This window comes from Empidonax traillii, unplaced genomic scaffold, assembly GCF_003031625.1.
Source record: "Empidonax traillii isolate 1590-97213 ecotype Southwest subspecies unplaced genomic scaffold, ASM303162v1 scaffold630:size906685, whole genome shotgun sequence".
NCBI classification, from domain to species: Eukaryota; Metazoa; Chordata; class Aves; order Passeriformes; family Tyrannidae; genus Empidonax; species Empidonax traillii.
In genome coordinates, this window is record NW_020955823.1 from 39,235 (window position 1) to 56,909 (window position 17,675).

The 17,675-nt window shown below is 50.5% G+C and overlaps 1 protein-coding gene and 1 long non-coding RNA gene across 6 annotated transcripts; one reads left to right on the forward strand and one right to left on the reverse strand.

Moving 5' to 3' along the window:
* The first annotated feature begins 3,239 nt into the window (after window positions 1-3,239).
* Window positions 3,240-10,047, forward strand: LTC4S (leukotriene C4 synthase). 5 transcript variants are annotated; one of them, XM_027898948.1, is made up of 6 exons: window positions 3,240-3,451; window positions 5,772-5,943; window positions 6,762-6,861; window positions 7,561-7,631; window positions 7,865-7,946; window positions 8,315-10,047. In XM_027898948.1, the coding sequence occupies exons 2-6, from the start codon at window positions 5,886-5,888 to the stop codon at window positions 8,439-8,441; spliced, it is 438 nt and encodes a 145-aa protein (XP_027754749.1). In that variant the 5' UTR covers window positions 3,240-3,451; window positions 5,772-5,885; the 3' UTR covers window positions 8,442-10,047. The 5 variants fall into 5 exon arrangements, with proteins under 5 accessions (XP_027754749.1, XP_027754750.1, XP_027754748.1 ...); XM_027898949.1 differs by having other exon boundaries at window positions 5,869-5,943; XM_027898947.1 differs by lacking the exon at window positions 3,240-3,451 and adding an exon at window positions 3,871-4,029.
* A 6,352-nt stretch (window positions 10,048-16,399) lies between these two features.
* On the reverse strand, window positions 16,400-17,300 carry LOC114065216. The gene is made up of 2 exons (XR_003572892.1): window positions 17,080-17,300; window positions 16,400-16,717 (listed from the first exon to the last, which is right to left on the reverse strand). It is a non-coding gene; the product is annotated as an uncharacterized LOC114065216 (long non-coding RNA).
* Between the last annotated feature and the right edge of the window lie 375 nt (window positions 17,301-17,675).

A 17,675-nucleotide genomic window follows, 5' to 3' on the forward strand; every position in this document is an offset into this window, starting at 1 on the left:
AGGCAAACTCAAAAATATCCAAATTAAATTTGACATAAAACATGTTTCTAATTGTTTACTAAATTTTTTACACTGATTAAAAAACAAGATCTGATGTACAACTCTTCACAGATTTACACTTCTCAAAAGCCTTCAGGAAGAGTAAATTTTTCTAACCTACAGCCTCTGTCTGTCTGTCTGTCTGTCTTGGCTTCCCAGGAAACAGCCCCTCACTGCCTGCCTCTGTGGGCCAGCACTCGATAGCTGGGGAAGCTGAAGTCGCTCAGAAGGTCCTGGAAGAAGACCAGAGCTAGGATGGGTGCTTTTGTCTTTGGGATTGCTCTTAACCCAGCTTTGCAACCCAGGAGCTGGGACAGAAAGGGAAAGGCTCAGAAGGAGTCTTGACTCTGGTATCTTAAATGGTGCACTCTAACCGGAGGTATGGTAGGAGTTATCTGCCCTTGCTGGGGGACAGCAGGGCTGGGGCAGCTTCATGCAGTGTCTGGGCTCCACATGAGGCCAGAGGAGTCATACTCCTGTGCACCTCTCCCCAGGGACTGTCCCCAATACAGCTCCCCCTGCAGCTGCCACCACTGTCAAGTACTCACAGATGAACTTGACCTCGGCCAGGCTCTGACACGCAAATGCTACAACAACTGATGGCCAGTAACCAGAAACGCATCTGCTCCCACACCCAGATCTTGACCTTGTGACCCTGGTCTCTCTCCCTGGTCCTGTGCCCTGGGAGATGTGGAGGCTGGCTCTGTTTCATTTCTCCTTTGGATTTGGGAGAAGGAACAGAGCCTGTTTATGTTTCTCTGGACTCAGCGATTTCTGTGACGTGAGCAGCCTCTTCACTCTGCTCACACTGTGCTTGCAGCCTCACGGTGTGTGTGCCCCTCGCTGGGGGTCTGTTCCCTGCCCAGCACACCACTCAGGGCATCTTTTGGGAGCGTGACAGCAGAAGAGTTAAAAGAACAGCAGTCCAAGTGATGTCCTGCTCTCATCTGCATCGTTTGGTTCATTCCAAAGATATATTTCAAAACTTTGACACCTCTGACGTCAGAGGGGCTCTACAGAAACATCTGTTTGTTTCCCAGCATATCCAGCTGCACTGTCTCCAGCACCTTCTGCCCTCCATGGGCGTCATCCCTTGTCCCATGCTGATGGCTGGACACTCTGTGGTCTCACCCTCTGTGTTTGTCTGGCTGACCTATGGCCCAGGGTTATGAACAGGGTGACACAAGGCAGGACCCTCAGCAGGGCTCAGGCTCCACTGGGCGCAGTCCCAGAGCAATAAGCAAGGAGGGAAGAGCAGCTCCATGAGGACCTGCTGCAGACCTCCCTCCAAATCACCCCCTTTCCCTTAACCCCATGTTGGACAGGACTGTGGTGTGAAAAGTCACTGTAAGGCAGAGGGACCACTGCCCTCCTGATTGCCCCATACCTGCAGACGTGACCTTACACAGCATCACCTCCCCACTTCAGAAGAATTCCCATGACTCTGTATGTATCTGGCAAGCCAAGGGTCTTTCCTTCACAGGAGACCTATCAGGAGCTCCAGTCTCCTCCCTGGAAAGTGTTTCCTTAGAGCTGCCTGCACTCTGCCCCTCTCCAATGCCCTGTCAACTGCTCCCTCATAACCAGGTAGGGCTGGCCAGCATCTGGCTTTCTGTACAAACAAGATAGAAACGCTGAATAGTTCCATTTCTTCACCTCTATAATTTAGAAAAAGAGAAGCTGTGCTCCATGACCCCTCTTCAGACTTTGATGTATTTTGATGTACTCTGTAGCCTTGCAATTTTCCCCCCATATCATTATGGGATAATACTAAGTGTGTGTTAACATAAGAGCTGCCAAAGATGTTTGAAAGGCTTGTTTGTCCCTCAGCAAAGGGAAATCCTCCCCCTCCCTGCCATATGCACTTATCACTCCAGAGATTTATTGTTCTTCGAACTACTCAGAAGTGCAGTTGCCTTTCTTGCATTGTTCTGTTTTGTTTATTTGCTATTTCTGACATTCTGCTGAACAGGGAGTAGGAAAATTGGCAAAACATACGAAGAAGATTTTTCTTGTGTGACAATATCACAAAGCAGGGCAAGAGAGAGATGTAATTAATATTTTTAACAGACGTTGATCATAAAAGAAGGAGTATTATTCATTTGCATGTATCAGTGCCTTTTGATGATGGGTTAAGTGGCGAATTTTGGCATCACCTTTGTACTGATGTGCCCTCCAGTCATATTTAATATGCATACAGATAATGCTCACCAAATTCCATTAGAAGAAAGCTTTTTCAAAAATTTCTCCAAACTATCCTTAACTTAGTGAGTATATATACTCATTTATATAGTTTTCCACAGACTCAGCCTTCCATCTTGCTTTTTTGGAAAATTTCTTCTGATGTTTTTCCTATTTAAAGTCTCTCCACCTTCACGGGGATGAGAAGCTCTGCAAGCACGTGCTCAGCAGTGTTCCTGCTCCATGTAGCAACATTCAAGCTGCCCAGGGATTGGTTTAGCCCTTAGAAATTTCGCTATAACTGAACACTTGAGAACATTTATGTGACCTCTTTGATATGCCACAGATATATAAATGTCAGGAATGTCTGCCTGAAATCAGTCTGGATAAACAGGCTGAGGCACATCTCTGATGCACACTGAGTTTGTACTCCGAGGGATAAGTCGCACAGTGCCAGCCAGGATGTTGGTGGCAAAAACAACCACCTGCTCTTTTACTTTGTGAAAGGAGGAGCCTCCCTGCAGATGCAGATCTTAGGGAGGCATGGTAATTCTTACCATGCCAAGGTTTTATGGTTGTTTCAAAATGCAAAACCCAGGAAACATCTCAAATCTCTCAGGAGGTCCGAGCCAGCTCGCGCCTTGCTTGGAGCCCTAGTGGGAGCTGCAGAGCAGAAATTGTCTGCAGCTGTCCCCACTTCCTGGGAACTGGGAACGTGTGTTCAGCTGTGTCTCCCTAAGGGGTGAAATAATGAATTGGCATTTTCTTGCTATGTTTTGAGCCTGTCCTTCCTTTTACAGATGAAAAACCCAAGAATTCTAGGAAAATCTCAACATACGTTGGTCTGAGCTCGCAGAAGCCTTCCTGGGTGTGGGAGGTCAGGAGAGCACGTCCCCAACCCCATCACCTCAGTAACAGCTGAGGAGCTGTTACTTGAACAGACTGAGTCGCTTGGGGCTGAGCTCTCTTTATTTCTCTCGAACTAGAAAAACACTTCCTGTGAGAAGAAATTCTTTTGAATGAGACCTCCCATCTTTTTTTCTATGTGGCTGTTAGAAGGACAGTAATTATTCTTGAGAGCAGTTCCACAGTCACACATTTGGATGTACTCGTTGGCTGCAAAAGAATTCAAAGGAAAGGAAGGAAAAGTCCGACCTAGATTAGAAAATACTTCCATATTTGTACAATACGATTGGAAGGACAAGGCTCCTTCGCGCTTCACAGCTGAAGGGTAAGTTGCTCATCTGCAAAATGTCCCCCCTTCCACTGTCAGGAAGCTCTTGGCATTGTAGGCTCCTGAAATACCTTTCTAGGGGATATTACTGCAGGTGCTGGACTCAGCGCTGCTGACTACTCCTTGCTCTGTTGCTACTGGAGAGTAATGAGTCCTGCAAACTCTCTGGATGTTTAAAACTCCTCTAAGCCTTTTGTGCTGATCATTTTTCTTCCTGAGATTATTTCTTTAACCCCTGTCGGTGTCGCAGTCCAGCTCACAGTGTCTCCCTGCCGTGGGAATTAATGAGGAGGGAGAAAGGATTATTGGCTGTAGTAAGAGGTGGTATAAACAACCAGGGGCACAGAGAAATGCCTGCCGTGATGACTCAGTGGGAGGTGCGTGCGAGGACTTTGGTCCACGCTAGTCCAGCCTCCCTGAGCCAGGGCCATGTTCACACAGTTTAACTTGGAGTGGAGAGCTGGGAAGTGGGAGAGAACGTTTCAGTAGCTCCTGCTCAGAAAACCCACCCCAAGGTGCACCTGGGATTCAGGACTTGCCTTTGCTTAGGAGGAAATTTGGCCGTGCCAGCCTCGGTAGGTGAGGTTTTGCGATGTGCTGATGTGTGCAGGGTGCTGAGGCTGTCCACCAGTGACAGTCCCCGCATCGAGGGGTGTTTGGCACTGGGAGGAGGGTACGTGTTCAGGAGGTTTGCCTGTTCTTGCAAACACCAAGTGAGAATGGAAGATAAGCAAGTTCTGATGGTGACAACCAGGGACAAGAAAAATGCGTCCTTTGGGAGTTTAAGACCAGCTTGAAAAATTATGCGTACGAGGGAGGGAGGAGGAGGGGAGAGACGTCTGTGTTTGTTTATTCATTCGTATTTCTACTGGCCTTCGTTATACTTAGACGATGCTAATTTATGATAGTAGAAGAATTTTGTGTCTAATGATGATCTGGAGGGCGGGTGAGTTCTGTGTAAGCCTGTACAGCTGCTCCTGGCTCAAATTCCCTTACACTCCATTGTCCTCTGATGGAAGGGTAAGCTCAGATCTTCTGTTTTGCTTTGTATTTTCTTTTGTTAGTGGGCTGTAATCAGACAGGAGCAGAGGGAAATCAAACATTATTAAGCACTTCGAAACCTTTGCCCTTTTTGAACCTTTTAAAAAGGTTCTATTCTGAGGTGAAAGAATGAATCTTAGAGCTGGTGCATGAGAAACAGAGTGGGGTGTGTTTCATATTTGGGGCAACACTAAGCTGGGACATTGTTATAGCCATTTAGGGTGCCTTTATAATCCATAGAGAGGCAGAAGACCAGACCCAGCACATTGCTTCTTAGAAAGCCTATCAAGGACATTGGGCATACAATGTAATTCCTGTAACCTTCTTTAATATAATTTCCTATAATAGTGGTGTTCAGTGAGCACTTTGCCTTAACCCTCTTTCCTTTTTCCCTGCTCTGATGGGAGAACTCTTCGAGTGAAGGGAGGGGAAGGAAACAAAGCTGGCTGTCCCAGCAGCTCCGGGCCCTGCTTTGTGCTGTTACAAGGGAACTATCAAAGTGGGCGTCTCCTGACATGTGAAAACATCATTTTCCTTTTGCTATATCCTAATGAATTCTGCAGGTTTTTCCCCACACAGAACTTTCTCTGGTGCTTACAGGGAGAATTTGTTTGGCTGAGGATTGATCAGAAGCCTTAAATGCACAGCTTCCAGTCTTTCAACTACGAGGCCCGGCTCTGAAGCCCTCTGGGTGTCTGACAGTTGTTCTGCAGAACACATCCCCAAATAAAGTGTCACTGTGCAAGACAGATCTAGAGATTTTTATGCTTTATCACATCCTGTCTTACCCTTGCAGAGGGTTTTTCATGCAGGGGTTTGATTCGACGCTGTCTCAGCGTTGTGGCCAGAAGTCATTCTCCGTGCCCAACACATGATATCCAGAGTCTGTGTAGGGATATGTACACAGGGATATGTACCTTGGAACACTGCCTGTCACGTTACTCTGGTGGGGCACAACAGCCCATTTGGTTTCTCATACAGCATCAAAGAGAGGGACGTGCCTTGGCATGCATTTTAAAGCGGATGCCTCTGGGGAAGCAGATCACCAGCCTTTTGAAATTTGTCCATCCATTCAGCTCCCAGTTCCTTTATCTCTCACATCTTCCCTCTCTGCTTTTCCACTGCCTCATAACCCATTCTTGGAAAAGGGTGGGCAGGAAGGGAAATGCCTGTCTCCACTGATTTCCATTTCCACAGGGCATATGGTAACAGCAAGTCAGACTCCTCCTGGGTGTGAGTACCACAGGCTAGATCTTCCCTTTGTTTGTTCAATTAGACCAAACCTATGCTGCCAGCTACTACTGCCAACTGCCACATCAGCAAAGACTAAACCTGGCCAGAGGAGCTTCTAAGCAAGAAATCACATTTTCTAGGGCTTGCAAGAGTCAGTATGTTGGATCAGATTCATCTACTCGCTGCCGTGACAGTCCTGGGAGTCCTGGAGCAAGGTAGGGACCATCAGGTGCACATGCTCAAATACTTGCTGGGTCAGTCTACTGCTACTCCACTGATTTTCTTTCATTTTCATATTTAATGTCTGCTGTTGCACTGGCACTTTTCTGCTTTTCAGACAGTAAACTGATATCTTGTCTGGGTTTTGGAAAATATTCAATGAAATGAGTGCCTGGGAAGCCTTTCCTCTGAGAGTAGTCTGCCTCCTTTGTTTGGGAGTGTCTTGGTTGATCTTTCCCTCTACAGACATGTAGAATTTCTTTCACTGGGTTTACAGCAGTTCCTGGAGTGTGTGCATCTATGAGTTTAAAAAGAGCTCTGCAGTGTGGAAATGTGGAAGGAGGGGCTGTGATGGGTCACACAGAACCACCCAGCCATGGGTCCACATTGCATGACAATTTAATTCAGTGTCTGGGTGATTTGTCTGTGACATCAGTTCTGTCCCTACTCAGCCAGAACTTGGAAGGAGGAAAAAAACGGAAAGATTGAAAAGAAAAGTGTGAGTAACAAAGTGCATCAGAGTTGTGTAACAGTTTCTGTGGAAATGAGGATATCTTAATTACACAAGAGAGAAAGCAGATAACACCACACCAGTAATACATGACTGCATACTCCTCACTTTGCTGTTGCACTGGGTCATTCCTTTTTCATACCTAAAAGGCATCTGGGATTTTAGTCTAACTTCCTCTGCTATGCTGGGTTCTGGGGTCAGGAGGAGCCTGAAGATCTTTTTCCTCAACTTCTGACCATCTCCTGACCCCGCTGTGCCCAGCCACAGGACTGACCACTGCTACTTTTCTCTCTTTTGCTGCAGCCTACTTCTTCCTCCAGGTGATCTATGCTAGGAGGTTGTTTGGCATTTCACCTCCAAAGACCTCAGGCCCACCTGAATTTGAGAGGGTCTTTCGAGCACAGTAAGAACCTCCTTCTACTGATGTTTGCCAGATCTCATGTGTAATGGCACTGCCTTTCCCCTGCTTTGCCATTCCTTTTACTCATCTCTCTCGGGTTTAGTTACTGGGTTGAAGAGCCAACATCAAGATTGGGCAGGTTCTTGAGTCCTAAACCAGCCATTGCTGAGAGAAATCACGTAGGAATCTGCTGTGCAGTGAAGGGCTGCTGAAGACAGCTCTTGGTGCCTGAGATTTCGGCTGGTTTTAGCCGAGGGGTGTCCATGGTGGCACAGAGTATGAACAACCCAAGCAGCCATGTGCTCCCTCCCACTCCTGCATGAAGCCAAGCTGCTCTGCTTGAGGGTCAGACCTTCCCTGCAGCTCTTCCCTGGGCCTTTGGGACACTGATAGAAGGGTTTGGGGTTGTGGCACTTGGGAAGAGGGACTGGGGGTGGTTCACAAAGCCTTTCAGTGCACAGACTGACCTGGGCATCTTTTGCTTAATTTTTTGTGCCCTGGAGACCCAGTTCCTTCCACTGTCTAATTTCTGTGAATAAAGCTGGGACAGGAACTGTGGGGAAAGGTGCAAACCTGGAGGCTTCTTATGGCAACATCTCTTCTGAAAAACAATAGCCTCCAGCATCTGGAAACTGATTGGGGAACCAAAAAAGGAGGAGCTTCCTTCTTTCCTTTGTTTGTGACCTTCCTCTTTCCTGCCAGGGTGAACTCCTCTGAGTATTTTCCCATTTTCCTGGCAGTTCTGTGGCAAGCTGGACTCTTCTTCCATCAAGGTGAGAATATCCCATTACCTGATTTGTCACTGGATCTGTTCCCCTAAGTGCTGGCTCAGTCCTCAGGTCCTTCTTACCTTCTGAATAATAAATTAAGCAGTAATTCTGTCTCTGAGGGAGGGTAAAGCCAGAGGACACAAAATCTCTATTCCTCCTCTTTGGGCTACCTCTGTGGCTCTAAGTGGCTCCAAAAAGCTTTTGGAGCTGGTGACTGTGATCTCTCTTCACCACAGGTCTGGCTGCAGCCTTGGGGCTGCTCTATCTCTACTCCCGCTACTGCTACTTTACGGGATACAGGACATCATCTTCAGAAAGGTAAACACCTCTGCCAGAGCCTGGAGTGCCTGGTAACCCCTGGGGAGTTGTAGTTGGGAACATAATGTGCTTTGGGGGAGCTCAGGACTCCTGGATGCTTTGGGGTTCCTGCATGACAGCCTTGTCTCTGACGTGTAAGGTGGGCACGGATACAGGGCTGGGGGCACCTACACATACAGGGGGTAAGGCTGGAGCTGCACTGAGCCCTTTTAGGGGGTTTGTACTCCCTGGAAGCAGGAGCAGGGCATGGCACCCCACACAGGGGGCAGGGAACAGCCAGGGGCTGCTTTTCCACCCCACTTCTGCAGAGAGGAAGGGACTTCTCAGGCAGGATACTCAGTCTCACTATCCTGCCTCTCTCCCACCAGGCTCGCCCCCATATACTTTTCCACTGGAGTTCTCTGGATTCTCGTTGCAGCATCAGCCCTGGGCATCCTGCACTCCTTGCTCTCCCACTACATGGGGCTGAACGTCCTCCAGCTTCTCACAGCGTGACCCAGTCCTCTGTCCCTCATCAGTGTCCTCACCTTGGGCTCCTGCTCCCTCCTGCCCTCTGGAACAGACCTGCTGCAACTCACACAGCCCCCAGCAACAAATCCACCCTCACCTGAGCTATTATCACCTCCCTTCTCGCTGCCCAGCACCAGCAGAACTACTGAGCTCTTCAGGAGGTATTTTTCCCCCAGGGCACTTTGTGTGCCAAGTGCTCCACATCTGGCAGCTCCATCATTCGAAACAGCAACGGTCCAAAACAAGGAGAGTTTTAGGAAAGCTGGACACATAAAAGCAAACTCTTCTCACTCTGAGCTTCCCAGTGAGCTGCCCAAGGGAACTGCCATGTGTCCCCTGTTCTCCAGTGGCTCTGCCTTCAGCCAGGGAATCAAACACAGGTTCATGCCAGTTTTCTTAAGGTCCACACCTATTAAAGGCATTTGTTTGGAATCTAATGTGGGCTGAGGCATAACAAAAGAGGTGAGGGGCAAACAGAAGCAGCCACATGTTATGCAAAGGTCTGTTAGTGCCCTCATGCTGCTCATCAGCCATTGCCCATCTGACTGCACAAACTCATCGCTGCTGTCTGTGCAACTCCCAATACTGGTCAGCAACAAGGTGCACAATTAAAAAGTCACTGAACTTGCTGTTCTAGGTGGCTCTTTGTGAGTCTGCAGCTAGCAGAGAACAGCAACATGAGTGTTTGAATGCAAGCTGGCTGCCTTGGTTTCCCTGATGTGCAGTCCAACGCAGCCTGCAACCCTGTGTGCCACAGGAGGAGAGCTCAGAGCAGGGAGAAGGTGATTTTTGGAGATGCTGAGCTCACGGATTGGGTGCTGAGCTGCTCAGCACCAAGAAGTGGGCAGTTTGCACAGTGCTCAAGTCCCACCTGCGTCAGGAAGGGCTGGATTTTCACAGGAGTCTACCATTCACAACGCTGATGCTTTTGGCCACTGGTGCATTTGGTGCCCTGCTGTTAGTGACACAGCTCAGGAAACACCAGGAATGCTCCCTGTGTCGTCACAGGGGGAATTCACACCAAGCCCAGAGAGCAAAAATAACTGCACGAGCATGCTGCCAGTCCAACCACACTGGAAAGCCTGCTGGTCACCCCTCCCTTCACCAACAGCAGGCATATCTAAACTGTAAGAACAAAGGGCTTTTTGGAGGAAGTGATTAATTCTTCACATTTTTTCCTTTCCTTCCCTGCATTTTAAATTGGCTTACCCAGCAAAACCCCCAGTCTATTTTGCTTTTGGGCTCTCCCGCCTTGGATGCCGCTGCATCGAGGCTGGCAAAAACTGCAGGGGAAGGCTTAAAGCCAGACGAAAATAACTGTACAGCACTTGCCTCTACAAAGTTTTTGGTGCAGCACGGTCCCATCATCACAGGAACTCCCCGGGTGTCACAGTGAGATAAGCAACAACTTTTTCCCTGGCACCTTTGGTGCCACACTTCCAAAAAGGCTGAGCATAGTTTAACCCTGGCTGTGCCTTAGCAAGGTCTGGGCCTCGCAAGGGAGGGACAGACATACCACCTGTCCCCAGGGAGATTTCACTTAGCCTTTACATTAACAGGTCCCACCATCTCCTGAAGCTGATCTCCAGTCTTCACCAGCTACTGGTGCAGGTCCTGACTCCAGGTCAAAACCCCTCTGTTTGGGGTTAGTCCAAATGGGTGCTCAGTGGTTCTGCAGACACAACCTCTGTCTTTTATCCTACAACCAATTTTCTAAGCCCGCCGTATCAACCTGGAGCCACTACCCATCTCAGCTCCACTTGTGTCCACTCTGTGTGTGACAGGGCTGCAGAATGACTCAGAGGAGGGAAATTAATGATTCAGCAGTGAGTTGTAGCCAGCTTCTCCCCTTGGATGCACAGCACACCATTAACAATCCTAGCATGACGCAGTCAGGCTCTGGCTGCCATCGCTGGTTCTGCCACAGAAACCCTGCCAGGCACATCACTGGCCCTTCAAGCCACTGTCAGAGGGGCCATTTCATGTGTCCCAAGCAGAAGGAAAGCTGTTCCCCTCCACTAGGGCTGCTGTCATTGCTCTGCTGCTTCATCAGTCAAAGAAAACAGCTTTGCACTGGTCAATGGCTCAGCCATGCAGGCCACGAGTTCAGGATTTACCCAGTTCACAGTCTGCTGCCCAGCACGCTGTGCTGGTGCTCTGTGGCACCGGTTTGCCCGCCTGCATCTGCTGCAGACGTGCTGAGGGGCCAGTGGGCTGGCAGAGGCTGTGCTGGGGGGCTGCCCCTGCCACCCCAGGCCGTCGTCCCACTGGTGTGAAGGCCAACCCATGAACTCCAGTGTAAGGGAGATCTGACCTCTATTGGCACTGCTGAACAGTTCATGTCCAGTGCTGGGGGTGAGGGTCCCCCCTGCCCCCGCGATGGGGGTCAGAACCGCTCTGCTAGCCCCTCTCCCCCGGAATTTGTGTCCCCGCTCCACCTGGGATTCATGTCCCCGCTCCCCCATGGGGTTTGTGTCCACCCTGCCACGTGGGATTCGGGTCCCTGCTCCCACAGGGGGTTTGTGTCCCCACTCCCCCCTTGGGGTTTGTGTTCCCGCTCCCTCCGGGATTCGTGTCCCCACTCCCCCCTGAAATTCGTGTCTCCGGTCTCCCCAGGATTCGTGTCCCCAAGGCCCCCTGGGATTTGTGTCCCGGCTCTCTCCCGGGATTTGTGTCCCCGCTCCGGCCGCCCCGGCCCCGCCGCTTCCTTCCGGAGCCGGGAGAGGGCGCTGGTGCCCCGCGGCTGCGGGCGGGGGGTCCCGGGGTGCCCGAAGGGTCCGGGGGGTCCGAGAGAATCCGCCACCTCCGCCCCCGTCCCGCCGCCTGTGCCGGGGCATCCCCGGCCGCACCCCAGACATGCCCGGGGCAGCGCTCCCCGGGCAGCCGGCACGGCACTCAGGCACGACCCGCCTGCTTCCAGCTTGATCCGTGCCGAGCCGGGCTCTGGCATTAAGATTATTGGATTGGAGAAGTCCTGGAGCCTCGCGGGAATCTCCTGGAGACGCTTACGACACGCTCAAAGAGCCTCTGCAAGCGCCGTGCGGATTCCCGAGCTCCTTCCTGCTTCCTCCCCTTACGGCTGCCAGTTCATTGTCAGCAACGGGGAGGAGGAAAAGGTTTGGCGTGAGGTAATTGGAAGCAAATCCACCCTGATAATACCACAGTCTCCCAGGAGAAGCAGCCAGCCGAACGGGAGGCCGGCAGAGAGCAAAGGAAACCCGCAGAACCAGCGAGAACCCTTTTTTTTTTTTTTTTTTTTTTTTTTTTTTTTTAATCACGAGAAGTGCAGAGGCTGAATTTGTAAACAACCCTCCGTCCCCGCGGGGCTGCTTCCCACGCGAGGGACGGTAAAGGCACAGCATCCATCCCATCCAGGCTCCCGGCAAGGCTTTTCTATTCCGGTGCAGAACTTTGTAGCTTATTATCTTGAAAACTTCAAGGGCGCCCGCGTGTACTTTCCTACCCGTGACGTGATGGCCGGTGCCGGATAAGTGCACAGACAGGTCTGGTGCGGGCAGCACTGCGTTTACACGTGGCCACCAGCACCGAGATACTGTGCCCTGGGACTGGGGAAAAAAGCACTCGAGCCCATGGAAGAGCTCCCCAGTCCCTCCGGAGCACCGCTTGATGGGATGGGTGGAGGACACCCTGGAATTTCCCCGGGAAGCAGCACTGCTAACTTTCTTGGGGGAGGGGGATGTTTGGGAGGGGAACTCCCGTGGGGCTGGGAATGGAGGGTGCAGCTGGTGGCCCTGGCTTTGTGGCACTGGCATGTCACCCAGGTTTCCATAGCACCAGCATCCATAGCACGGGGCCAAGAGGAGGGAGAGAAGTAGGTCAGACAGGGCTAACAATACCCAGACGTGTCTATCTGCGGCTCAGGCTGATCCAGAAAAAGGGGTGAAATAGAGAAGAAAGGCAGAGAGAAAGAGAGGAGGGGGGAAAAAGGAAAATACTAAGTATCCACAGTTTGAGCAATGCATTTCTTTTCCTCAGAAAAATAAGGACCTTTTAAAGCCACCTTTGTGTATCAGCGCTGAGCAACCGAGACTAGCACCCACCTCCTGCCCATCTGACAACAGGCTACAAGGGAATTCAAATGCTAATTTGGAGCCAGGCTTCTCAATGGGCCTTTCTTTCTGCAGCAGCACCAGGATCAGAGCTCTGGAGAGGCAGCCGGTTGGAACTGTGTGGATGGAGACTCCAGAGAGGGACTGTGGGACACTTTCCCCTCTCTATTCTTCACCTTCATTTTGTTACCCCTTGTCTTAGTTTTACTTGTTTACCTGCAAATGACTTCAAGGGCAAGGAAAAAGAAGGGCAGGCACAGAGGAGTCGTTGAAGTGAAATTCCCTCGGTAGTGACCCATTTTATGTGCTGAGTCTGCAGAGGCCTTGCCGTCAATGCCACAGCATTTTGGGGGCTGTCTGTTACCGTACGCTCATTCCGAGCTCTGTATCCATCAACGCCACAGCCAGGGAGAACATTATGGGCAGTAAGATCCAGAAGCCTGTTGATCTGAGTAAACAGCAGATCTGCTGGGGATGTAAGGGACCAAGATCAGAGGAAGCAGTGATTTGCTCAGGAGGAACTGGGGGGTGGAAGTGCAAGAGCACAACCCTCCCTGGGGAGACTGAGATGGACTGGGGTGGCTGTGGCTGAGCCGTGTCATACCTGTGGTTTGAGAGCGCTATGTTTGGCTCAAACACCGTCACGGAGGAGCCACAGCGGTGGATGGAGCACAGGGTGTTTCAGACAGGCCAGTGAGAGCAGGCCCCTCGCCTGCAGGCAAGTTCTCCCTTCACATTAACCACAGGCCACAGCCCTGTGCAGTAAAAAACATCCCTGCATTTGATAGTGAGGTGAAACCTAAGCAAAAACAAAACTATCTGCCACTTTATATGTTAGCAGGTTGGGAGGAAAATCCACACCTTGAGGATACAATTTGCCTCATCCTCATCAGTTTTCTACTTCCCAGCAATTATCACTTGCAGGAGAGCACCAAGAATTCACCTTTCCCCAGGTAAGGGTAGAGCCACAGTATATAGGAGGTGAACAGGGCTTAACATGCCCTTTGAGAATGCCGTCCCTCCAAAGGAAAACTCACACTCCTGCTGTGGTAGCTGAGGGAAGAGCATGCCCAGCTCCAGCCCCCACCGGTGCTGTGCCAGACTCGTGTTCAGGGACTAAAGGTAAAAGTCAGGTAGGGAGAGCAAAAGGGCCAGCACTCAGGAGGACTCACAGAGCACTTGTGGAGTGAGAGAATAAAAGATCAGTGTCTGAGCATGTGAATCAGCCACATTGCTTTGACGTTACACTGCTTGACAAGAGAAAGGTGGATGACCCCAAACTAAGGCAACATTGCCTGCGAGGGGTGGAAGTCAGGGATCATCATGGCCAGTGAAGATGAAAACAGTGAGCTGCTGCGGTCAGTGCTTCTGAGCCTGCAGTTGGTGAGGGGCTAAAATTGGCTGTGTTTCATGGGTGTGGGTGGCCAAGATAACAAGAGCTCAGGACTGTTATCTGCCCTGATACAGCTCCAACAGCACACGCTCCCAACACCGGACTGAGTCGCCCCACTGTGAAGTATTTAGGGCTTTGCAGCCCCTTCTCCTTCTGGGAGGGTGTGAGGAAATGCAGGCAAGGCTTGTTGGGAGGGATAGGAATGGCCGCTTGCCCATCGCTGTCCTGGCAGCACACAGATTGAACCGCCAAGGAGCTGTGAATGTTCTGCCTGAGTGAAGAAACCTTTCCCGGGAGCAGCCTGATGAGATCAGCACGGCGCTGCACGGCCAGATGGCTCCTGGGCCAGAGCTGACTCACGGCCACACAGGCAGCTCAGGCAGGCAAAACACACCAGTACCTGCAGGAGACACCGCAGCGCTGCTGCACCCGCGCCCACAGCCAGGCACCCATCGGGAGAACCCAAAAGGTGTCCTGCCAGCTGCCGTAATTGCAGTGTTGCAGAACCGAAGCAATGACTGACCAGAGTTACAGGGACAAGCATAAAAGCACCAGCCTGGTGAACTCCCAACCCAGCCCCGAGGGGGTGCGACCACCATGAGAGCAGAACCGAGGCCACTCTCCCATTCTCGCAGTGGCAAAGGATGGTGGGCACAAGCCCTGGATATAAAGATAAGGGTGATGGATTCAAACAGCGCAGCAGTGGCTTCACAGAGAACTGGGGACTTGGGTATCTGCTTTTCACTAAAGCAGTGTTTATCAGCCTCTCCAACTGGCTTGGGTTCTTAGTGAACTACAGGCTGAGAAACATGAGCTCTGTCCAGTCTCTGCTGCAGACCACCATTTTCAGAGTACTGAAAAAAGGTTAAAAAAAAAAAAAAACTGAAAAGGAAGAAAGGCGAAATGTAGCCAAAAATCCACTTCAATTGTCCAGAGCAAATGTGGGAGGGATGCTGCACTGGCAAAGCTGTGAACTGGCAGCGTTAGTGGGTGATGAACGTGGCCATGTTATCTAATATGGCAGAACACGCATCATGCATTTTTAATAGCATTGTTTAGCTTCTATTTGTCACAGCATCACAGCTAGAGGCTGTTTCTAAAGCCATGGGAAATAACAGAAAGGTCATAATTGAATTGCAGGGCTTTTGACTGGAAGTCACACACACACAGAAACCCAGAAAGCATTGGTATAAGATTTCCACGTATTCCCTATTTTCAGATCTCAAATGAAAAGCAAGTCAGCAGCAGCAGTATTAATTGAGGGTAAATCAGGTCTGCAGATTAAGTGTAAGATCCTGAATTCTAGGTGCTTATATGCAAACACGAAGCACATGCAACACATGTAGCTGAGACATGAAAAATGAAGTTTATGATGGAGGCAGAACAAATGGATAACATTAGCTATGGAAGAAAGGGAAGGCACATGCAGTGATGATGGATAAGGGGTTCTGTCGTCTCTTCAGAGCAGAAATTTAAGCTCTGATCACTTCTCTCTGAAAGGGCAAATGCTGATTCACGAAGGAAACATTGGTAATTATTTTTGCACTGCAATAACGTCTCCAAAACCTACTCAGAAATGAGCATCTGCTTCTCTCCCAGACACGCTAAGTGTTTCCATATGGTTGGATGCCTATGGAACCCTTGAACCAGAGCTGCAGATTCTCTCCACTATTTTCTCTCCGAGGAAAGAAACATAATCAAGCTAACAAAGAGGGCCTGGCGCCAAACAGAAAGGTCCTGAGCAGGTAGAAGGCTTCAAGAGCTTTACTTTGATACAGCTTAACACTTCACATGCACACTCAGCTTTATGCATCTCCCTGCAGGTTGGGTCACTGTTTCCAGCCCCACTCTCCGTGAACCTGGAGGGAATCGGGGATGTTGCACAGGGGCTCTGTGTGACTACCTGGCACATCATTTCTCCAGCAGTTTCGACTCAGGAGGCCACTTCTTTGTAGTCCCAGATGGACTACAACACCCAGCAGGCTGAGCTCGGCTTGGATTACAGCCCTCCCTCCCCAGAGCTCGGATGAGGCAAAATGTATCTTCTGGGAAGGCAGATGGGAAAATGAGAGCAGCTGCCCTCCCCTTGCTGTCTGGAGGGCAGGTGTGCCTTTCCCCTTCGCAGGAATGAAACAGTGAAATTCTGAAGTGGAACAAAGGCCTCTCAGAGAAAAACCCATCCCCAAAGCTGCAGTGTGAGCTGTGAGAGACACACTGGAGTTCAACTGGGTCTGCTGGAGAGGAAGGTGAGGGTGTCAGGCTGACTCCATAAAACAAAAAGCCAGGTAAACATGATGCCTAAGAAGAAATCGTGGAATAAATAAACCTAATAAAATCCTGTATCAATGTTTCCAGCAGGATTTTTATCTCCTGTCTTATTCTCTGCAAGTGCTCACATGCCTTGGGACCACCCCCACTTGCAAAAGCATTTACCAGCCAGGGCCTCTGAGGAAAAGGGCTGCTGATCTTAGCAGCAACTCCACTTGAATTGTTGTTTATTTTCTCATCTTTCAAACACTGCATGTACATTGTCTAATTATATCTCTTTGATGACTATTTATGTCTTTGCTTGCCTGTGCTGTTCACAGTCACGTTCTTCCCCTGGAAGTGTCTATACCAAGCTTCCTGTTGGATGTGTCAAAGGCTGCCTGGGATTTTGCCCAAGCTTCAAAACAGCTACATAGTTGCAAAAAAGAAAACCCCTCATGTGACCTTTCTTCTAACACTGGGAGGATATTCACGCAGCAGAACTCCTTGTCCGTGTGAACACGGGATGACTTTAATCTCCTAAGAGAAATCTAAAGAGAAAACTTACATCAGAATGCTGTTTGACTACAACAAATGTAGGATCGAGAAAAGATTGGGCAAACCAGGCTTTATTTATCACTGAAAATTAGATAGCAAGAAGTCAGCCACCACAGCCCTCTTCAATTGGAACGTGATGCATAAACAACAGAAAACCCATTTTCTGTCCTTTTCCAAATACAGTAATGGGGACTAAAAAGTCCAATCAAAACTAATAAAATGACACATAGTAAATGTACCCCAGTGTATGATATTAACATACATTATAAGAAGCCAAAAAACCCCCTAACGTTTTCTGACTGTTGAGAAGGCTTCAGCAGGGATTACCAAAGGGATTTGCTTCACACTCACTAACCACTAAACAAAGCTGTGAGCAGACGCCACACCTCCACAGTCCTAAGGTCACCTCTTATCTGCCACACCGATCCCTTGCAGTTATTTTAACCTGAAGCCTTCCCAGTTCATGATTCCTTGTGGAGGGTTTCGGTCAGGTTGTGAGGGAGGGAGCACCCTGAGGGTGCGGAGGCCATGTGGGAAGTGGCCATTCCCACCCTCCACCCAAGGATTCCCAGCAGCAGCTCCTCCTGCTCCAGCCCCAGACCCGCCATCCACAGTCCCTGAGCAGGGCCCAGGGGTTTCTGTGGACCCCACACCCCCGGCCCGGCCCGGCCGGCCCGCGCAGGCCCCGCGGCGGGAGGCGGGGCCGGCCTAGCTGACACGGGCGGCGGGCGGGGCCACAGTGCGCGGAGCCGCCGATCGCCGCCGCAGCCCCGCGGCCGCAGCTCGCCGTGAGCGGGGGCGCCCGGGGGGGTGGCGGGGACGAAACGGGGCTGTGAGGGTGGATCGGCGGGCGGGGAAGGAGGGACAAGGCCACCGCCATGTCTGGGGGGAGCGGGACGGGCGGGGGCGGGACTCGAACCCGCGGCCAGACTGGGGGGTGGGGGGTTCAGA

Coding starts and splice junctions, on each gene's coding strand:
- LTC4S (XM_027898946.1), top strand. CDS start 5,698: ATGGTAACAGCAAGTCAGACTCCTCCTGGGT. Junction 5,729..5,868: donor AAGTCAGACTCCTCCTGGGT/GTGAGTACCACA, acceptor CACATTTTCTAG/GGCTTGCAAGAGTCAGTATG. Junction 7,632..7,864: donor TGGACTCTTCTTCCATCAAG/GTGAGAATATCC, acceptor TCTTCACCACAG/GTCTGGCTGCAGCCTTGGGG.